Genomic DNA, 22395 nt, shown 5'->3' with positions numbered 1-22395 from the left:
TACTACTGCTTCTACAGTGTCGAATCCACTGCTGCATGTCCGTCCACCGCGGGCGGGACAGATAGCTTGTTGTAGAAGTACTACTAAGCAAAAGCATGTCCTCGTTTGCGAGCAACCGCGCGCATGGGTGAGGGAGAAGGCGTGTAGTAAAATCAAGCTTCTCCTCGTTGTACGAGTTGATGCGACACATCATAGCACTGGCCCCACATGCTTGCCTCTAAACTTGGCTGAAAGACCCGCAGTGGACAATATATTTGCTGCAACCTCTAACATTTACCCACCACAAATTAAAATATATGTGGTCGTATGCATCATTCTGATGCAGAGGCCGGGGAGTCCCCCCTTTTCGAAAAAAAACAAATTAAAATATATATTCCTGTCTTGACCAAATGAGCGTGCAAACTACAATCACTAGGGTGTCAGGTAGGACCAGAAGACTATTTTAAATATTTTTTAAACTTCATGACGGCCACATAGCATGGAGCCGACCCCAACGATTTTAAGCTTACAGGCACGGTACACGCTATCCTAGACTACTCTACACATGAAACTGTCACACGAGCGTCCGGGCTGCGCTTGGCTCTTCGCCTCTTCGGGAAGTCAAACAATGATGGAGTACTACTACACTGGAGGAGTACTACAGTACGCTTCTGGCCATCTGACACCGATTGAACTGTTGCATGTCCACCGCGTGCGGGAGGGAGAGCGTGTAGCGAAAGCTTCTCCTAGTCTTGCCAGCCACCATGCTCATGGGCGAGGGAGGGACGCTCCTGCCTTTGCATGTATGACAGGTGGGCCTGATAGGTGTGTGGCCAACCTGTCATACAGCCAAAGGCAGGTGCAGTTAAGTCCACGAGGGAGAGGATAATCAAACTTCTCGTTGATGTACGAGTTGACGTGACACATCAAAGCACTGCACTCGATATATTTCAATAATTTTCGTTTACCGATGCATTAATTACAACGCATGCATGAATGCCGTGACTCTCCTTTTGATACTCCCTCCGGTCCTTTTTACTCTGCATATTAGGTTTGTCTGAAGTCAATCTCATCCAACTTTGACCAAATTTATACAAAAAATATTAACATTCACATAACAACATATTTATTACTAGATCCATCTCGAAATATATCTTCATATTATATTTATTAGATGTTATAGATGTTAATATTTTTTAATATAAATTTGGTCAAACTTAGCAAACTTTGATTTCAGACAAAGCTAATGTGCAGAGTAAAAAGGACCGGAGGGAGTACTTGCATGTGTTGATTTAATGCACCATGAAGTAGTATAAAATATGTGACGGTAAACCTTTGTAATACCCCGGCCCAAGTCGAGAGATGGTTGTGCACGAGGAGGGCGAGATCATGCAGACCGAACAGGACCCGACGATGGAGCTCTCTAAGGTCTCGATGGACCTCACCGTGCTCCACTGCCCCTTGTGCCTCCGCCCCTTGACACCTCCAGTGTATGAGGTTTGAATACACCTCGTCCGTTCGGCTGATTGAGCAAGGTGCAGGTTTCTTGATTGATGTGTTGTTCAATTGATTTCTGCAGTGCAAGGGAGGGCACCTGGCCTGTGCGGACTGTCGCGTCGAGCGCCCCGGGAACCAGCGGCAGTGCCAGAAGTGAGAGCGCGGCGGTGGCTTCGACATGCGGAACACGGTGGTGGACTCCGTCCTTTCATCGGTGAGGGTGGAGTGCCCGCACGAAGGCTGTGGGCTCTACGTCACTTACCACAAGCTCGCCGATCACCAGAGCGTGTGTCCGCTCGCGCCCTGCAAATGCCCCGTGCCCGTCTATGGCTACGAAGGCCCGCCGCCAGCGCTCTACCACCACATTAGCACCGCGCATCCCATGCCCGTGCACAAGATCCAGTACGGCAAGGTGCTCCAGCTGCAAGTGCCACTATCGGAGCCACAGCTCTTGCTGTTCGCGGAGGAGGACCGCCGCGCGTTTTTCTTGGTCGGCGGCATGCTCGACATCGGCACGCCTATCGCCGTGTCGGACGTCTGCATCAGAGCAGGGGCGTCCCCACTGCCGCACTACGTGGCCAAGCTGTGGGCGAACGGCCTGCCGGGGGAGCCCAAAGGCACGACCGACGCCGTCAAGGTGGAAATGGAGGTGACAAGCAGCAAGGATCCCGGCGACGTCTACGTGCAGGAGCTGACCTTCTTGACAGTTCCGCCCAAGCTGCTGGCCGGGGCTAAGCTTGTGTTCCTCCACATTCAGATTGACAAGCTCACGTCCTAAATGTTTCTACAGTGCCTTCTGTTTATCTTAGTAATATGCTAATAGAGGGATTGCCTTGGCCTACTTTAGCTTAAGAAATGGTGGGTTTTGGTGGCGATGCAGCAATTACTTCGACATCAGATCAGTAATTTCCAACAGTCGAATGGATATTTTTGTGTTTGTTGGATATAAAATTCCTTTGGGTAAGAAGTACTACTTGTCATCAAAATGGATAAAAGGAGATGTATGTAGACGTATTTTAGTTCTAGATACGTCCCTTTTTATCCATTTTGATGACAAGCACTCCCTCCGTTCCACAATACATGCCTTCCATTTGTCAAAATATAGATGTATCTAGACATGTTTTAGTATATAGGTACATCCATGATAGAGCCAATAGGATGGTTGAGAACACTACAATTCATAGCTACAGATGCGTGTGTGACTCCTAGATTGCAGAGGCCGGGGGTCATCATCCTCCTTTCCGAGAAAAAACAGACGCGTGTGTGAGAGGACGAATGCGTGCGTGCACCTCTTCTCTTCCTGTATAACGTACTACTAAACTCAGAGTACAAGTTTTTGTGGGTGGCACGATGGTGCGTGCGAGAAGTCCCGAGAGATAGGTTTAATGCATCTGAAAAAAAGACTAGCCTAGAGCTCGCCACGCGGCTATTCCTGTCGAATGCCCCATTAACCGTAAGATATGTATACGGCGGTGCTAGTTATTGCACGTACACAGCAGTACTCCCTCCTTTCCGGTTTATAGGGCTTAATTCAAAGATCTCACCAACCAAGATGGTGAGTGGTGGAATATTTTTTATAGTTTGCAAAAGCACCTAATTAATGCTCTTGTTTTTCTCAAAAAATTATGTTTATCAATGCATTAATTGCAATGCATGCATGCATAAAGTACATGCATTGGTCAATTTTCTCTTAATACTTGCATGCAATGATTTAATGCACCTTGGAATCTGAACATGTGTTGGGGAACAACCAAATTGAGCCTTATAAAATGGAAAAACTAAAATCTGAATTGCAAATTACTCCATGCTATATTGAATTGCAAATCTGTTCACACCGATCACAACCTAAACGGTTTCCCACTTAGGAGCGTATTAGTACCACGCTATATTGAATTGCAAACCTGTTCACACCAATCACAACCTAAACGGTTTCCCACTTAGGAGTGTATTAGTACCACGCTACTCCCTCCGTTCGGGTTTATTAGGCCTAAAGACAATTTCTCTTAGACCAAGACACATAGTAATTTGCTCACATTAATTCTTTCATTTCACTCCCAATGCACTCTCTCACATGCATGCAGCCAATGAAAAAGCATGCATGAAGTATATTAATTTTTCAGCCATGGCACCAACAACAATGGCTTTCAATGCAACTAATGAAATGGTTGCATGCATGCACCTTTCCAAAGCGGGGCCTTACAAAAGGGGAGTATATTGAATTGCAAACCTATTCACACCGATCACAACCTAAACGGTTTCCCACTTAGGAGCGTATTAGTACTCGGTTATAAATACTAGTATGCCAAGATGACTGCACATTCCTCCTCAACTCCTCATCCACAAAAACAAACAAGTCATTCAGCATCCTTCCCTTGCGTCTGCCATGGCCAGCGTGAGTTCTGGGTCGAGAGATTGCCACCAGGGAGAGGCGAGCATGGAAGCGGAAGCACGAGAGATGTCTCGCCTCGCTGCGAGAGCAGCCGACATCTCCCGCCGCGCGGAAGTAGCAGCACAGAGGTCCCGCCACGCCGCTGAAGCAGCACAGAGGTCCCGCCGTGCCGTTGATGCAGCAGACTGGTCCGGTCGCACCACGGAAGCAGCAGAGATGTCCCGCGGCGCCACGAATGCAGCAGAGATGTCCCGCCACGCCGCGGCAGCCTGGGAGAATTTCTCGCGAGCAGGCGACGACTGTTACAGGCGCATGCATGCGATCGTCCATAGCCAGATGGATCAGATCTCCGACTCGGCGAGGTTGTCGGACGACATTATAGCCTTGTTTAAACAGGCTACCGGCGTCATCCAGCAACTAAGGGAGGGCAATGAGAGGCTCCGGGCCGAGCGCGACTTGTTGAGGGAGAAGATCGTCCGAAGTGCAGACCAGCAGGAGGAGACTAGTGCCATGTTGAAGAGGACCGGCGTCATCGTCAAGAAACTTATGGACGAGAATGACATGCTTCGCAACGAGCGCCAAAGGCTGTTGGAGGAATCTGTGGATGTTCTCAAGCAGCGTCTTGAGGACACGAAAGAGCTCATCGCCACTCACCGCGGAGACTAACTTTCTGGTTTCTTTTGATGTAATAATCGGTTTAGGATGTGGATTGTGTCGTCATTTGTGAAATGTTGGGTTCTAGCGCAGATGTTTGGCCTTTGTTGGCCTCTTGGGATGTTGTGATTTCAATCTGGTAGCTTTTAGTCCTTCGTGTTAGGCTGGAGTTGTGCTGAACTTCTTGTGAATTGTGGTGGTTTTCATTAATGAAAATCGGAAGGGGCAAGCCCTTCTTTGATCAAAAAAAATAATCATCCTTATATATTCATCAGTCTTGCTATAAGTCACAGTAGATGCTATATAGGTGCGTCGGATCTTACATCAAGATCCGTGCTTTCAGATTTTCTTTTTTCTCTCTTAAATCTCAGTCGAGTGAGACATAGCCACGCCATTAAACAGAGGCTCAGGCGCCATTAATGGAGACCTTGGGAGAGAGGTGGATGGCAGATGGAGGTCAAAGGGCTCTCCTCCCGATAAGCACGCGCAGGGGTCTAGTCGCACGCCTCTCATACTCAAATAGCAACCCTGCACGGCGCCTCCTAGCTAATAAAAAATGGGGATGCGTGGCGGCACGTAAATGGTACTAGTAAGTAGAACGCCCACGGTTTCAATAATACTTGTGTTTCCGATTGTAACGTGACAGCACTTGTTCCAAAATGACTTTGTTGATTGTTAATGTGTGCGCCTTCACAAATCGGACTGCAAATTTACCACAGCATGTTGGTGCCATGTCATGGCACCAAGCCAAGTTTCATTATTTTCATGCGTGTTTTGGATTTATAGGAATTAAAAAACTAAGTTTCTCAATGTTTCCAACCCAGCCACGATGCCCAGAATTTTGAATTTCATTCCCATTTCTTGCATGGAACCTAGAAATTTACCCGAGGACACACATGTGATTTTTCAACCAACTTTGGTGCACTGGAACATGTGCTTGTATTTCAAATTTGAATTATGCACACAAAGGTGACATGTTCCCTCCCAGAACCACGAGCCTTCTTGAGAGAAGCTCCGGTTTGCAAGAAGCTTATACCAAAATTTGTTCCTATTCGGCCAATTTTTTTTACCATGGCATGCTACTACCATGACATGACACCATGCCAAGTTTCATGATGTTAAAACCAAGTTTCTCAATGTTCTCGACCGAGCCATGATGCCTGGATGTTTGAATTTTATTCTCATTTTTTGCATGGGACCTACTCCCTCCTTCCATCTATATAGGGCCTAATGTGTTTTTCAAGACAGCCTTTGACTATTGACAAGATTAATAGCACATGAGATGTATACTATGAAAATTATATTATTGGAAGCTCCTTTGACATACAAATTTGAAGGTATGCTTTGTGTAAATTGCATGTCATATATTATTGCTCTAACGTTTGGTCAAAGTTAGCCTCGAAAAACGCATTAGGACCTATATAGATGGAAGGAGGGAGTAGAAATTCACCTGAGGACACAAATGTGATTTTTCAACCAACTTTGGTGCACGGGAGCATGTGCTTGTAGTTCAAATTTGAATTATGCACATTAAATAACCAAAAACTCAATTAATGTGTAAATAAGGCCAAACGAAGCCGGAATAATTCCAAAATTTAACAGGGTACTCATGTAGTTCTATGTTGCCTTTGTAAATAAACTCAAGGGGGACAACGTATATCGTTTCGCACTCAAAGGTGGCACATTCCCTCTCAGAACCACGAGCCTTCTTGAGAGAAGCGTCGGTTTGCAAGAAGCTTATACCAAAATCTGTTCCTATTCGGCCAATTTTTTTACCCCAACATGGTAGTACCATGACATGACATCCATGCCAAGTTTCATGATTTTCAGACGTGTTTTGGATTTACAAGAATTTTAAAACCAAGTTTCTCAATGTTCTCGGCCGAGCCACGATGCCCAGATGTTTTAATTTTATTCTCATTTCTTGCATGGGACCTAGAAATTCACTCGAGGACACAAATGTGATATTTCAACTAACTTTGGTGCACGAGAGCATGTGCTTGTAGTTCAAATTTGACTTATGCACATTAAATGACCAGAAACTCAATTAATGTATAAAAAACGACAAACGAACCCGGAATAATTCCAAAATTTAACAGGGCACTAATGTAGTTCTATGTTGCCTTTGTTAAGAAACTCAAGGGGGCAGCGTATATCGTTTCACACTCAAAGGTGGCACGTTCCCTCTTAGAACCACGAGCTTCCAAATCGGCCCAATTTTTTACCACAACATGTTAGTTCCATGACATGACACCATGCCAAGTTTCATGATTTCCAGGCGAGTTTTGGATTTACATGAATTTAAAATCAAAGTTTCTCGATGTTCTCGGCCGAGTCATGACGCCCAGATGTTTGAATTTCATTCTCATTTCTTCCATGGGACCTAGAAATTCAACCAAGGACACACATGTGATTTTTCAACCCACTTTGGTGCACCGGAGCATGTGCATGCAATTCATATTTAGATTATGCACATTAAAAGTCCAGAAACTCAAGTAATGTATAAAAAGGCCAAATGAACCCGAAATAATTCCAAAATTTAACAGGGCACTCATATAGTTCTATGTTGCCTCTGTAAATAAAATCAGGGGGAGGCAGCGTATATCGTTTCACACACAAAGGTGACACGTTCCCTCTCGGAACCACGGGGCTTGTTGAGAGAATCTCCAGTTTTGCAAGAGGCTTATACCAAAACTTGCCCCAATTCAGCCAAAAATTATACTTATGAAAACAGGGTTTAGATTATCCCGAACATCTCGCTACCTAGACCAATAATGTATTATGATTTGAATTCAACATAAAATGGATACAAATATTTGAATTGGAGAGCGTATGGTACATGTAGTTCATACTGAAATATGATTACTGCTATATGTATGTTTTTTGTTCTCAAGATAATATTTAAATTATTGTATAACTTGACAACAATCGTATTCAAATAAGGAAAATTGATTCAAATTTAGTCCATATGGTAGACGGCAATATATATGTTCACATGGTGGAGTAAAATGTTCATATATGATGGAAGATCAAAATGTACGACTACATCAATTATAAACCGCAAGGTCACCTAACGATATATTCGAATTCAACATAACGTGAATTCAAAAATTGAAATTCAAGATCGTGGCATATGTAATCATATAAAAAGGGACATTACACTTTCTTTGGTGGGAATTGATTTTGTTTTTTGTTGTTGTTGAGGGAAGTGTGAATCGATTTGGTACTGTGCAGGGTAATCTTGTTCTCCTGATTTTTTGTTACATTTTTCTTGTAGTTTTTTCAATGGCATCTGTAGCAATATAGTAAAAGGGGACATGACTCTCTTGTGTCTTGTATGAATTGTTTTTTACACGTTAAGTTTGTTCTGCCGAACAAGGAATCCGCACCTTGTTATCCCGAAATTTTCAAGCTCGAGTATCTTTTGTCTCACCTGCTTTGAAACTCCTGCTTCTTCAACCCGCGCCGCGCCTTGTTATCCCGAAATTTGGACGCGTGCGAGAACTCCCTCCTCATCCGAAATCGCTCCCGCAGCCCAGACACGCGAAATCCCCCTTCTACCCCTCAGCCGAAAATGAAGCTCCACGTCACGGTGTCAAAACCGGTGGGGGTACGCTGGTAACTTACCCTACATTTCGGACAAGCGCGTCCCTAAGCTTGGCTCCCCCTCCCCCTTCGCCCCCCCCCCCCATTCGTACACCGAGGCCGCCAAAACCCGTGAAACCCCACGCTCCTCTGTCGGCCTCCCGAACGCTGCCCAGCCGGAGACTCTTCCCCGACTACGTCGTCCACCGCAACAGCTCGCCGTCCCTCATCCACCGCACCGGATGAGGATCCGTTGTCGATCTCGTCGTCCCGCTGGATCATTCGTCCCGTCCTCCACCTCCAAGGAGCTACCCCGATGTTCGCATCGTCTATCGCGCCACCTCAATCCCCACAGCATTGTCTTGACCTGCCCCACCGAAACCGCAACACCCTCACCAATTCCTCCGATGAAGCCGAGGCCAACTCGGCGCCACCAAGGAGGTTCTGCACTCACCGCTGCATTTTATCTTTTATTCGATCTCACGGGGCTGCTGGTGCTCGATACCGAGTAGGCATGGCGTGTCTCCATCGACGGCGCCGTCGCCGGCCACATCATCCACTGCGTCTCTCCCCCATGTCGTTGCTTCCTCGGCAGCGACTTTCACAACGGCACTAGCTGCAGCTGCTCCGGCTCTCGCTTGCGTTGCGGCTCTGTTCTTGCTGTCGATCGCGCTGCTGCACTGCTCCTGCTTTCGTTCGTGATGCTGCTCTGCTCTTGCTCTCGCTTGCGCTGCTACTGCTGCTGCACGACCTCCGGCAGCTATAGGAGTTGCTGCTTTAGCACTCGCTCGCGGTGCTACTGCATGACTTGCTCTCTGCTAGTGCGTTCCCTGCTCGAGCGTCTGCTGATTTAGATCACTGCTTCTCTGCTACTAGTGCTCGAACGCCCTAAACATCTATTGCAATGCTCTGTTACTAGTTCAATCAGTTTCGACAGTAAAATTCAGTTTCGACTGTGAAGTTCATTTTCTTCAGTTAAGTTCAGAGTGAATAGTACTTACAGCATCTGTCGGAGCGGCCATGGCGCGGCTGATGCGTTTTACATCTAGCACTTTTGGTGATGTATTTTACATCATCTATTGCAGATGATATTAGGGTCCCACTTCAGATTAACGTTGTCTGTCTTGTCATGCTTCAGCCTCATCGCCGTACACCTTAGCGGAGCTGCTCCAACGACGGAACCGTCCATCACAGCGGAGCAGTACCCTCGGCGCCGTTTCCAGAGGCCTCGGATCTTCTTCCCCACCTCCGACAGTCACACCAGCATCATCACCATCCTCCATGTCCAACCCAATGATGCTGAGGTCCACAAGGCTATGCTAAAGAGGTTGTACACTCGTCACATCACTTTGTTTCTCCATTCCTCTGTTCTTCCAATTCATGTGAGCCAAACACCCCGGTTGACTGAAATCCTATGTTTCCAAATGCTCCGTTTTGCACGTGCATTCCTATCCTATTCATGTGTTTTTCCTGTCCCTACATTTATAGAATCCCCCAATTCTAAGGAGCCCTTACAGATTTACTTCATTTTCAGATAGGCGTCAAAGAAAACTCTGTGTGTTATGTCCTGCTCCTGCCGTGCCGTCATCCACCCCACCTGAGGTGCACCATCGACAAAAGTGTTCACTGCAGCAGAGATCCCCCTGCAGACTTCCTTTCGCCACCTCAAATCATCTTCCCCGTTGACGGCAGCCACGCCAACTGCATTACCATCATCGACTGAGCAGATGAACCTGAGGACTACACAGTTCCGGAAGAGAGGTCGTAGTCTTTCGTGTTTGCTTACGTTATACATCGGTTATTATTACCTGCTACTTTATCATTCAATCTTGAGTTTTGAATTACCCATGGGTCTCATATCGAGCCAACAACGAATAGTATATGTCTACTATCTGGTTCATCTGGGGTCTTCTATGTGGTTCATGTTGGGTGGGCAACAAACAATAGATGATCCATTGTCTATCTTTTTAAACTGAAGCTATAATGTACCTGCTATCATTAGTTTTGGATCCATCCACTCGTTTGCTACCATCAGTCTTGATTTTTGCATGCACCCCTTAGGCCTTACAAAATCTAACTATTTTTATTATTATGCATGTCAGATATTGTACACAATCGTACTGAACATGTAGAGAAAAAGAGAAGACCATTGTGTGCGAATATAATGTCATGCAGACGCCACTCCATGGTGGGCGAAGTGCCCCCCCTCCTGCATTTCCAGATTGTATTCCAGAGGAAGATAACTGTTCAGATGGAGATTCAGAAGGAGCCGACCACGCCTGTTTACCACCTGAGGTGTTTGCTCTAACCTGGCATGCTGATGTTGGTCATATCATGCATATGGCGCCTTGCATTGCTTACATTATACATCTATATGTCATCAGCTTAGTTTAGATTTGCTTTGTGTGAATGCCACCTGTTTGGTTTCTATATCATACTCTTCCTGTGCATCAGCCATTTGAGTCGGTCATGGGAAAATCTGGAGTGAAAACAAGGTCTTCTGAGCAGTCAGTGCTACCTGTCGATGTAGATTTCTTGCATGTTACAGATAGCTCCTTAGAGGAGGATTCAGAGAGAGATGACCGGTTGTATCCCCCCCCCCCCCCGAGGTGCATGCTCTAACTTGGCTGGGTTATATTGCTCATATCATGCATATGGTGTCTTGCATTGCCATGCCATCTGCTTAGATTAGACATGCTTTGTGTGAATGCCTCCTGTTTGCTTTCTATATCAGATATGTGAATTATGCAATGCCATGTTTTTCAGCCAGTTATCATATATGTGAATTATGCACCGCCATGGAGCCAGGCATCATATATGTGAATTATCTCATGCCATCTTTTTTTCATTACGTATTCCATTTGTTGACAATCTGTGTATATTGAACTACTCTTCATGTGTATCAGCCATTTGAGCCGGTTATGGAAAAATCTGGAGTGAAAACAAGGTCTTCAGAGCAAGCAATGGTACCTATTGAAGCATATATCTCGATGGTTACAGGGAGCTCCTCAGAGGAGGATTCAGAGACAGATGATCAGTCCTATATCCCACCTGAGGTGTATCCTCTAAGTTGCAATGTTTATATTTCTCATATGATGCATATGGTGTCTTGCATTGCTTAGTTTAGACATCATATGCACAATATTGAATTCTATCTGCTTAGTTTAGAGATCATACATGCGAGTGCCAGCTGCTTAGTATATGAATCAATTATGTCAATTATATCATGCCATCATGTATACTTAGACAACATGTATGTGAATTATTTCATCCCAACCTATTTTAGAAAGACATCATATAGTTTTGTCATGTCATCCTGTTTAGGTACTCATCATATGTTGAATTATGCCATTATATCCTGTTAAGTTATCCATCATATATCTGAAACTGTGTCATGCTATCCTGTTTAGTTAGGCATCATATATTTGAAATTGTGTCATGCTATCCTATTTGGTTAGACAACATATATGTGAATTACCACATCTGTCTATCATACAATGTATGTACGTTCAATTTCTTTTCTTGTTTATCAGCCATTTGAATTGGAGGGGGTGATGGCAGTATCTAAGGGAGCAAAAACCCGTTCTTCACAAAAGACAGTGCTACCCGTCGATGCAGATAGAACCATGGTTGTACTGGCCCACAAAATAGCCCCACCACACATAATCGAGACTCTTCCAGATTGCACACTTACACCGTTGGGCAGAGAACCAGCTACAACCCATCTAACCGCAACCCCAGCAGATAGTAACCCACTTATAGTTGATAAAGCACCATGTCCACCACAGAGTACCCCCACACGAGCAGTTTGTAAAGCTACTGCAGTGCCCAAAGCACGAAGACCACCACAGCTAACCCAAACTCCACGTTTAAAGCAGAAGAGCAACTGTTCTCAGGTCAGATTCCGTAGCTATGGTCCATACTCCTTTGTTGTTGCATCACTGTATTTACTCATACCAACTACTTTCGAATTTGAAGGATCCAATTGAAACTCCAATGGCGCAACAGGTATGTTTTAAACCTATTTCTTTAACTGGATTGATGTTCTAACTTCTTGCTCTATGTTGATTTCAGTTTAAGTTGTATAAACAGTTATGTTCTCATGTGATGCACATTACAAGTGCTGCCAATGCTGTGTAGTTTCTCACACTTATATTCTGTCTATGCTGCTGTGTCTTCAAAATATATGAGTTGAACTGTGTCTCTATCTTGATTAGGGAACATAAACTAGAATGATATGGACAATACAATGACCATAGTACATAGATATATGTTTGTTTCAGGCTGTTATCCTGTCCACCATACTACTGAACCGGTTTACCAAACTGAGTTTCGTATACTACAAGCTAAACCTGTGATGTGTCTGCTTGTTTCTCTTGTAGTATGCAAACAGAATATTGGAGAAGAGCACCCCACTATGCAAAGGTAGAGAAAGTAATGCAGATAAGGTTCAAGATAGTGAGACAACCCTATTGGTCTCCAAGAAAGGTGATAAAAACGATCTTGTAGACAGTGAGAGAACCCCACAGTCCTGCGTTGATGTAGTGTTCGAGTTACTGGCCAGTACCGCTGGCACAAGCTCTTCGAACTCGCTGCCTGAATCACTTCGGTTTCTTCAATCTCAGCTACAAGCTGAAAGGCATTAGTCAGCTGAGCTGCGGCAAGAAGCCGAAGGACTGAGGAAGTACCTGCAGAATTCAGATGCGTACTTTCTTGTGCAACAGCAAGCGCTGGAGGATTTAAGCGCCAAACAAGAGAAAGTTAATAAGCTTGCTAAGCATCTTGCTAGCATTATGGGTACCCAGGATATTGTTTCTTGAACTCTTCTGAAGTGGTTTCAGTTCTGGACTTGTTTTGCTGCGGCGTTTATATGCTGCTTTGTTCCCTATATTTGCACTGGTGGTGAACTTTGATGCCCAGTGGATGTAATATGTGTAATAGTCGTGATAGCCTAGCATAAGTTGCTTGCTTATTTATTTCCTTGTTGTCTTGTTTATTTGTTTGCCTGTAGTCAGTGCAGTTCTTTTTCCGCGGTTTGCTAGTGGCTGCAATAACCTATTTTTTAAAACTAGGCCACAATAACCATGGGCTAATATGTACTGTAGTGACACTCGGCCTCCTACGGGTCGTAGAAGCAGTGGGCCTTCTACGGGCCGTAGAAACAGTAGGCCTTCTACGGGCCGTAGAAACAATGGGCCTTCTACGGGCCGTATCATCAATGGGCCTTATACGGGCCGTATGATCAATTGGCCAAACATGGGCCCATAACAGGCCGCATTATGGCCGTAAACGGGCTAGAGTTGGAATCGTCCGTTCATGGGCCGACCATAACGGGCCATCGTTAATAGGCCGTATTTGATGATGCTATGAAAACGGCCCAACGTATTAACGGACCACAAACGGGCCAACTTTAACCACGGGCTGAATTTGGCCCACAAGCAGAAAATGACAGTAACGGGCCGTAAGTAAACGAATGCTGGAAATGAGCCCAAGAATAAATGGGCTCTGAGAAGGCCGAAAGATAACATGGGCTGGAAACGGCCCAATGGAATAACGGGCCATTAATGGGTATAAAGTGATACACTGTTCATTACGGGCCAGTTTCACCACGGGCCGTTAATAGGCCAAGAGTTACATAGGGCCTCATATGGGCCGAAAGACGTCATGGGCCATACATGGGCCAGAAGTGCAGGCTGGAATCATATTGGATGGCCCATATGACGCTATTGGGCCTAATTCGGATAGGGTGTAACGGGCCTTGGGTTAGCGGGCTGTAAATGGGTTATATGCGAACAGGCCGTTAAGAGGCTTTCCATGGGCCGGCCCGCCACCTTTTGACCAAGTCAAACGGGACGGCCTTTTCACAGGAATGGGCCTCTGTTGGGTCGTGCCATGTGTCGACGTATCATAGGCGCCTTCTGTCCAATGAGTGGATGACATCTGTCCCAACGATGAGCCAACACGTGTTTCCTCCAGCCAATGATGATTTTACACATGGAAAATCCCCATTGGTCGGGGTTGTTAACGGGTTATCAGATCCAAAACCCGACCCGATAGCTTAACATCGTTCCGTTACGGTGGATGCCACGTGTCGGTCACCCTTGACGAAAGCACTTCTGTGACGCGCGATTTATCGTCATGGAAGTGCACACTTTCGTGATGATAATTTTGGTAATGTCATGGAACACTTCTACGACAGCACAGGTATGACTATCTTGATTCTGTCATAAAATCGTCATGGATGTACATGCATGACAAAAAACACGACCTACTGTGACAAACACGTATCATCACGGAAGTGTATTTTTTTTGTAGTGTATGTCACAATACTTATGCCTATTCTCTCTTATTTTACAAGGTTTACATGAAGAGGGAGAATGACGGCAGCTGGAATTCTGGGCTGGAAAAGGAGCAAATATTAGAGACCTGTTCTGCACAGCTCCAAAAGTCCCGAAACTTCACGGAAGTTATTTTTGGAATTAATAAAAAATACTGGCAAAAGAATCCACCAGAGGGGGCCCACACCCTGGCCACGAGGGTGGGGGCGCGCCCTACCCCCTAGGCGTGCCCCCCTACCTCGTGGGCCCCCTGGCAGGCCTTCGGTGCCCATCTTCTGCTATATGAAGTCTTTCATCCGAGGAAAAATAATAAGCAAGCTTTCAGGAAGAAACTCCGCCGCCATCGGGCGGAACCTTGGCGGAACCAATCTAGGGCTCCGGCAGAGCTGTTCTGCCGGGGAAACTTCTCTCCGGGAGGGGGAAATCATCACCATCGTCATCACCAACGATCATCTCATCGGGAGGGGGTCAATCTCCATCAACATCTTCACCAGCACCATCTCATCTCAAACCCTAGTTCATCTCTTGTATCCAATCTTTGTATCCAAACCTTAGATTGGTACCTGCGGTTGCTAGTAGTGTTGATTACTCCTTGTAGTTGATGCTAGTTGGTTTACTTGGTGGAAGATCATACATTCAGATCCATTATGCATATTAATACCCCTCTGATTATGAACATGAATATGCTTTGTGAGTAGTTACGTTTGTTCCTGAGGACATGGGAGAAGTCTTGCTATAAGTAGTCTTGTGAATTTGGTATTCATTCGATATTTTGATGAGATGTATGTTGTCATCCCTCTAGTGGTGTCATGTGAACGTCGACTACATGACACTTCACCATTTTTTGGGCCTAGAGGGAGGCATTGGGACGTAATAAGTAGATGATGGGTTGCTAGAGTGACAGAAGCTTAAACCCTAGTTTATGCGTTGCTTCGTAAGGGGCTGATTTGGATCCATATGTTTCATGCTATGGTTAGGCTTACCTTAATACTTATGTTGTAGTTGCGGATGCTTGCAATGGGGGTTAATCATAAATGGGATGCTTGTCCAAGTAAGGACAGTGCCCAAGCAACGGTCCACCCACATATCAAATTATCAAAGTACCGAACGTGAATCATATGAACGTGATGAAAACTAGCTAGGCGATAATCCCCATGTGTCCTCGGGAGCGCTTTCCTTCATATAAGAGTTTGTCCAGGCTTGTCCTTTGCTACAAAAAGGATTGGTCCATCTTGCTGCACCTTATTTACTTATATTACTTGCTACTTGTTACAAATTACCTTATCACAAAACTATCTGTTACCGATAATTTCAGTGCTTGCAGAGAATACCTTACTGAAAATTGCTTATCATTTCCTTCTCCTCCTCGTTGGGTTCGACACTCTTACTTATCGAAAAGGCTACGATAGATCCCCTACACTTGTGGGTCATCAATCAACTACAAGGAGTAATCAACAGTACTAGCAACCCACAGGTACCAATCTGAGGTTTTGGGACAAAGATTGGATACAAGAGATGAACTAGGGTTTGAGATGAGATGTTGCTGGATATTGACCCCCTCCCGATGAGACGATCGATGGTGATGATGATGATTTCCCCCTCCCGGAGGGAAGTTTCCCCGGCAGAACAGCTCTGTCGGAGCCCTAGATTGGTTCCACCAAGGTTCCGCCTCGTGGCGGCGGAGTTTCATCCCGTAAGCTTGCTTATCATTTTTTTCTCGGACGAAATACCTCATATAGCAGAAGATGGGCACCGGAGGCCTGCCAGGGGGCCCACGAGGCAGGGGGGCGGGCCCAGGGGGTAGGACGCGCCCCCACCCTCGTGGATGGTGAGTGGCCCCCCTCTGGTACTTCCTTCGCCCAATGTTTTTTATATATTCTGAAAATGACTCACGTGGAGTTTCAGGACTTTTGGAGTTGCGCAAAATAGGTCTCTAATATTTGCTCCTTTTCCAGCCCAGAATTCTAGATGCCGGCATTCTCCCTCTTCATGTAAACCTTGTAAAATAAGAGAGAATAAGCATAAGTATTGTGACATAATGTGTAATAACAGCCCATAATGCAATAAATATTGGTATAAAAGCATGATGCAAAATGGACGTATCAACTGGTCACTGGAAGCGGAACTGCCCCAAGTATTTGGCGGAGAAGAAGGATGGCAAAGTGAAAGGTATATTTGATATATATGTTATTGATGTGTACCTTACTAATGTTCGTAGTAGCGCCTGGGTATTTGATACTGGTTCTGTTGCTAATATTTGCAACTCGAAAAAGGGGCTACGGATTAAGCGGAGATTGGCTAAGGATGAGGTGACGATGCGCGTAGGAAATGGTTCCAAAGTCGATGTGATCGCCGTCAGCACGCTACCTCTACATCTACCTTCGGGATTAGTTTTAGACCTAAATAATTGTTATTTGGTGCCAGCGTTGAGCATGAACATTATATCTGGATCTTGTTTGATGCGAGACGGATATTCATTTAAATCAGAGAATAATGGTTGTTCTATTTATATGAGTAATATCTTTTATGGTCATGCACCCTTGATGAGTGGTCTATTTTTACTAAATCTTGATAGTAGTGATACACATGTTCATAGTATTGAAGCCAAAAGATGCAGAGTTGATAATGATAGTGCAACTTATTTGTGGCACTACCGTTTGGGTCATATTGGTGTAAAGCGCATGAAGAAACTCCATTCTGATGGACTTCTGGAATCACTTGATTATGAATCACTTGGTACTTGCGAACCATGCCTCATGGGCAAGATGCCTAAAACTCTGTTCTCCGGAATAATGGAGCGAGCAACAGAGTTATTGGAAATCATACATACTGATGTGTGTGGTCCAATGAACATTAAGGCTCGCAGCGGATATCGCTATTTTCTCACCTTCACAGATGATTTGAGCGGATATGGGTATATCTACTTAATGAAACATAAGTCTGAAACATTTGAAAAGTTCAAAGAATTTCAGAGTGAAGTGAAAAATCATCGTAACAAGAAAGTAAAGTTTCTACGATCTGATCGTGGAGGAGAATATTTGAGTTACGAGTTTGGTCTTCATTTGAAACAATGCGGAATAGTTTCGCAACTCATGCCACCCGGAACACCACAGCCTAATGGTGTGTCCGAACGTCGTAATCGTACTTTACTAGATATGGTGCGATCTATGATGTCTCTTACTGATTTACCGCTATCGTTTTGGGGTTATGCTTTAGAGACAGCTGCATTCATGTTAAATAGGGCACCATCTAAATCCGTTGAGACGACACCTTATGAACTGTGGTTTGGCAAGAAACCCAAGTTGACGTTTCTTAAAGTTTTGGGCTGCGATGCTTATGTGAAGAAGCTTCAACCTGATAAGCTCGAACCCAAATCAGACAAATGTGTCTTCATAGGATACCCAAAGGAGACTATTGGGTACACCTTCTAACACAGATCCGAAGGCAAGATATTCATTGCTAAGAATGGATCCTTTCCAGAGAAGGAGTTTCTCTCGAAAGAAGCGAGTGGGAGGAAAGTAGAACTTGATGAGGTAATTGTACTTGCTCCCGTATTGGAAAGTAGTTCATCATTGAAAACAGTTCCAGTGATTCCTACACCAGTAAGTGAGGAAGCTAATGATATGATCATGAAACTTCTGATCAAGTTACTACCGAACCTCGTAGGTCAACCAGAGTGAGATCTACACCAGAGTGGTAAGGTAATCCTGTTCTGGAGGTCATGTTACTTGACCATGCTGAGCCTATGAACTATGAGGAAGCGATGATGAGCCTAGATTCCGCAAAATGGCTAGAGGACAAGAAATCTGAGATGGGATCCATGTATGAGAACAAAGTGTGGACTTTGGTTGACTTGCCCGATGATCAGCAGGCTATAGAGAATAAATGGATCTTCAAGAAGAAGACTGACGCTGACGGTAATGTTACTGTCTACAAAGCTCGACTTGTTGTAGAAGGTTTTCGACAAGTTCAAGGAGTTGACTACGATGAGACCTTCTCACCCGTAGCGATGCTTAAGTCCGTTCGAATCATGTTAGCAATTGCCGCATTTTATGATTATAAAATTTGGCAAATGGATGTCAAAACTGCATTCCTTAATGGATATCTTAAAGAAGAGTTGTATATGATGCAACCAGAAGGTTTTGTTGATCCGCTAACAAAGTGTGCAAGCTCCAGCGATCCATTTATGGACTGGTGCAAGCCTCTCGGAGTCGGAATATACGCTTTGATAGTGTGATCAAAGCATATGGTTTTATACAGACTTTTGGAGAAGCCTGTATTTACAAGAAAGTGAGTAGGAGCTCTGGAGCATTTCTGATATTATATGTAGATGACATATTGTTGATCGGAAATAATACTAAATTTCAGAATAGCATAAAAGGATACTTGAATAAAAAAATTCAATAAAAGACCTCGGTGATGCTGCTTATATATTAGGCATCAAGATCTATAGAGGTAGATCAAGACGCTTAAGTTGACTTTCACAAAGCACATACCTTGATAAAGTTTTGAAGAAGTTCAAAATGGATCAGGCAAAGAAAGGGTTCTTGCCTGTGTTACAAGGTGTGAAGTTGAGTCAGACTCAATGCCTGACCACTGCAAAAGATAGAGAAAACATGAAAGTCATTCCCTATGCTTCAGCCATAGGTTCTATCATGTATGCAATGTTGTGTACCAGACCTGATGTGTGCCTTGATATTAGTTTAGCAGGGAGGTACCAAAGTAATCCAGGAGTGGATCACTGGACAGCGGTCAAGAACATCCTGAAATACCTGAAAAGGACTAAGGATATGTTTCTCGTATATGGAGGTGACAAAGAGCTCGTCGTAAACGGTTACGTCGATGCAAGCTTTGACACTGATCCGGATGACTCCAAGTCACAAACTGGATACGTGTTTATATTAAATGGTGGAGCTGTCAGTTGGTGCAGTTCCAAGTAGAGTGTCGTGGCGGGATCTACGTGTGAAGCAGAGTACATAGCTACTTCGGAAGCAGCAAATGAAGGAGTCTGGATGAAGGAGTTCATATCCGATCTAGGTGTCATACCTAGTGCATCGGGTCGAATGAAAGTCTTTTGTGACAATACTGGTGCAATTGCCTTGGCAAAGGAATCCAGATTTCACAAGAGAACCAAGCACATCAAGAGACGCTTCAATTTCATCCACGATCAAGTCAAGGAGGGAGACATAGAGATTTTCAAGATACATACGGATCTGAATGTTGCATACCCGTTGACTAAGCCTCTCTTACGAGCAAAACATGATCAGCACCAAGACTCCATGGGTGTTAGAATCATTATAATGTAATCTAGATTATTGACTCTAGTGCAAGTGGGAGACTGAAGGAAATATGCCCTAGAGGCAATAATAAAGTTGTTATTTATATTTCCTTATAACATGATAAATGTTTATTATTCATGCTAGAATTGTATTAACCGGAAACTTAGTACATGTGTGAATACATAGACAAACAGAATGTCACTAGTATGCCTCTACTTGACTAGCTCGTTGAATCAATGATGATTATGTTCCCTAATGATAGACATGAGTTGTCATTTGATTAACGAGATCACATCATTAGAGAATGATGTGATTGACTTGACCCATCCATTAGCTTACCACGATGATCGTTTAGTTTGTTGATATTGCTTTCTCCATAACTTATACATGTTCCTATAACTATGAGATCATGCAACTCCTAAATACCGGAGGAACACTTAGTGTGCTATCAAACGTCAGAACATAACTGGGTGACTATAAAGATGCTTTACAGGTGTCTCCGATGGTGTTTGTTGAGTTGGCATAGATCGAGATTAGGATTTGTCACTCCGTGTATCGGAGAGGTATCTCTGGGCCCTCTCGGTAATGCACATCACTATAAGCCTTGCAAGCAATGTGGCTATTGAGTTAGTTGCAGGGCGATGCATTACGGAATGAGTAAAGAGACTTACCGGTAACGAGATTGAACTAGGTATTGAGATACCGACGATCGAATCTCGGGCAAGTAACATATCGATGACAAAGGGAACAAACGTATATTGTTATGTGGTTTGACCGATAAACATCTTCGTAGAATATGTAGGAACCAATATGAGCATCCAGGTTCCGCTATTGGTCATTGATCGGAGATGAATCTCGGTCATGTCTACATAGTTCTCGAACCCGTAGGGTCCGCACGCTTAACGTTCGGTGATGATCGGTATTATGAGTTTATGTGTTTTGATGTACCGAAGGTAGTTCGGAGTCCCGGATATGATCACGGACATGACAAGGAGTCTCAAAATGGTCGAGACATAAAGATTGATATATTGGACGGGTATATTCGGACACCGAAAGTGTTCCGGGTGATTTTAGAGAAACCGGAGTGCTGGAGGGAGAGAGAGGGCCGGCCAGGGCAGGCCGCATGCCCCCTCCCCCTCTAGTCCGAATTGGACTAGGGAAGGGGGTCGGCTCCCCCTTTCCTTCTCCCTTCTCCTCCTTCCTTTCCCCCTCCTAGTAGGACTAGCAAAGGGGAGTCCTATTCCTACTAGGAGGAGGACTCCTCCTCTCCAGGCGCGCCACAAGGGCCGACCGGCCTTCCCCCTTGCTCCTTTATATACGAGGACAGGGGGCACCCTAGGACACACAAGTTGATCATTGATCCCTTAGTCCTGTGTGGTGCACCCCTCCACCATAATCTACCTCAGTCATATCGTCGTAGTGCTTAGGCGAAGCCCTGCGCCGTTAGGTTCATCATCACCGTCATCACGCCATCGTGCTAACGAAGCTCTCCCTCGACACTCAGCTGGATCGAGAGTTCGTGGGACGTCACTGAGCCGAACATGTGCAGATCGCGGAGGTGCCGTACTTTTGGTACTAGGATCGGTCGGATCCTGAAGACGTACGACTACATCAACTGCATTGTCATAACGCTTCCGCTTACGGTCTACGAGGGTACGTGGACAACACTCTTCCCCTCTCATTGCTATGCATCACCATGATAGATCTTGCGTGTGCGTAGGATTTTTTTTGAAATTACTGCATTCCCCAACAGTTGCTCTGTACTTGTTCGTACCAATGCCAAACATAGGTGATGGTTTGTTTGTGTTTTTTCTTCAGAACTTCATTTGTAGAAATTGCTGAAAAATGAGTTTTATTGTTGTTGTGAGGAGTCCATTGATGACGACGAGTCCTTCCTGCCACAGGACAATTCTCCTGTCAAGAAGGGCGGCAAGTCCGCCGACGACTGTGAGCCCGCCCCGTCGCTGTCGTGCCTCTGATGCTCCCGCAGTGCAGCACTATTACACCTGCAGTGGCCTGCCTATGCTGCTGCCGCTGGCACCCTGTCGCGCCCGCCGTCGCCGGAGAAGCGTGAGACACCTGCCACCGCCATGGGCACATGTGCCACCGCCGCTAGAGCGGCATCGTAGACCCGCAACCCTCATCATGTTATTGGACATTCCAATTCATGGCGCCTTCCACCTAATCCCCGAATCGCCAATGGTATGGTACTCTCTCTCCTTTCCGGATGATCGATGGATCAGATGCATTTTTGTTCCCTCTTTGAATTGAGTACAAGCATGTGTCTGAACTTTTACCCCCTTTTCTTCTGTGGTTGGGCATGATGCGGCACATGTTCCACCGGTTCAGGAAGCACATGGTTGAATGGAATCCAAGGGAACTAATGCTGCAGTGATGGCATCCGATTTTTAGTGATTCATGTTTAATTCGGTGAAAACAGCTATATCATCCCATATTCTTTCACTTGCATTGTTCTGTTCCATTGATGTTATAGCTGGCACTTGCCAGTCTATATGGAGTATAAGTATGAAAGGAGTAAGTGAGACGAGTACATGATTATTGGTTGCAACTTCCTAATTATTTGGCTGTGTTCAGGTGTGCGTGTTGTAGTTACCTAAACCATGCAAAAATGGACAAATTTTTTTCTAGATATGAAGCTGTTATTAGCTAACAT

The 22395-nt window shown here is 44.9% G+C and overlaps 1 protein-coding gene across 1 annotated transcript; it reads left to right on the top strand.

Annotated features, from left to right (window-relative positions):
* The first annotated feature begins 1654 nt into the window (after positions 1-1654).
* LOC147965277 (E3 ubiquitin-protein ligase SINA-like 4) lies at positions 1655-21700 on the top strand. The gene is made up of 2 exons (XM_087530386.1): positions 1655-2125; positions 21554-21700. Exons 1-2 carry the CDS (start codon positions 1655-1657, stop codon positions 21698-21700), a joined length of 618 nt encoding a protein of 205 aa, XP_087386512.1.
* The last annotated feature ends 695 nt before the right edge of the window (positions 21701-22395 follow it).

This window comes from Triticum urartu, chromosome 6A, assembly GCF_056163025.1.
Source record: "Triticum urartu cultivar PI428250 chromosome 6A, HENAU_Tu73, whole genome shotgun sequence".
NCBI lineage: Eukaryota > Viridiplantae > Streptophyta > Magnoliopsida > Poales > Poaceae > Triticum > Triticum urartu.
Note: the sequence above shows the minus strand (reverse complement) of the source record. Positions and strands in the feature narration are given on the sequence as shown.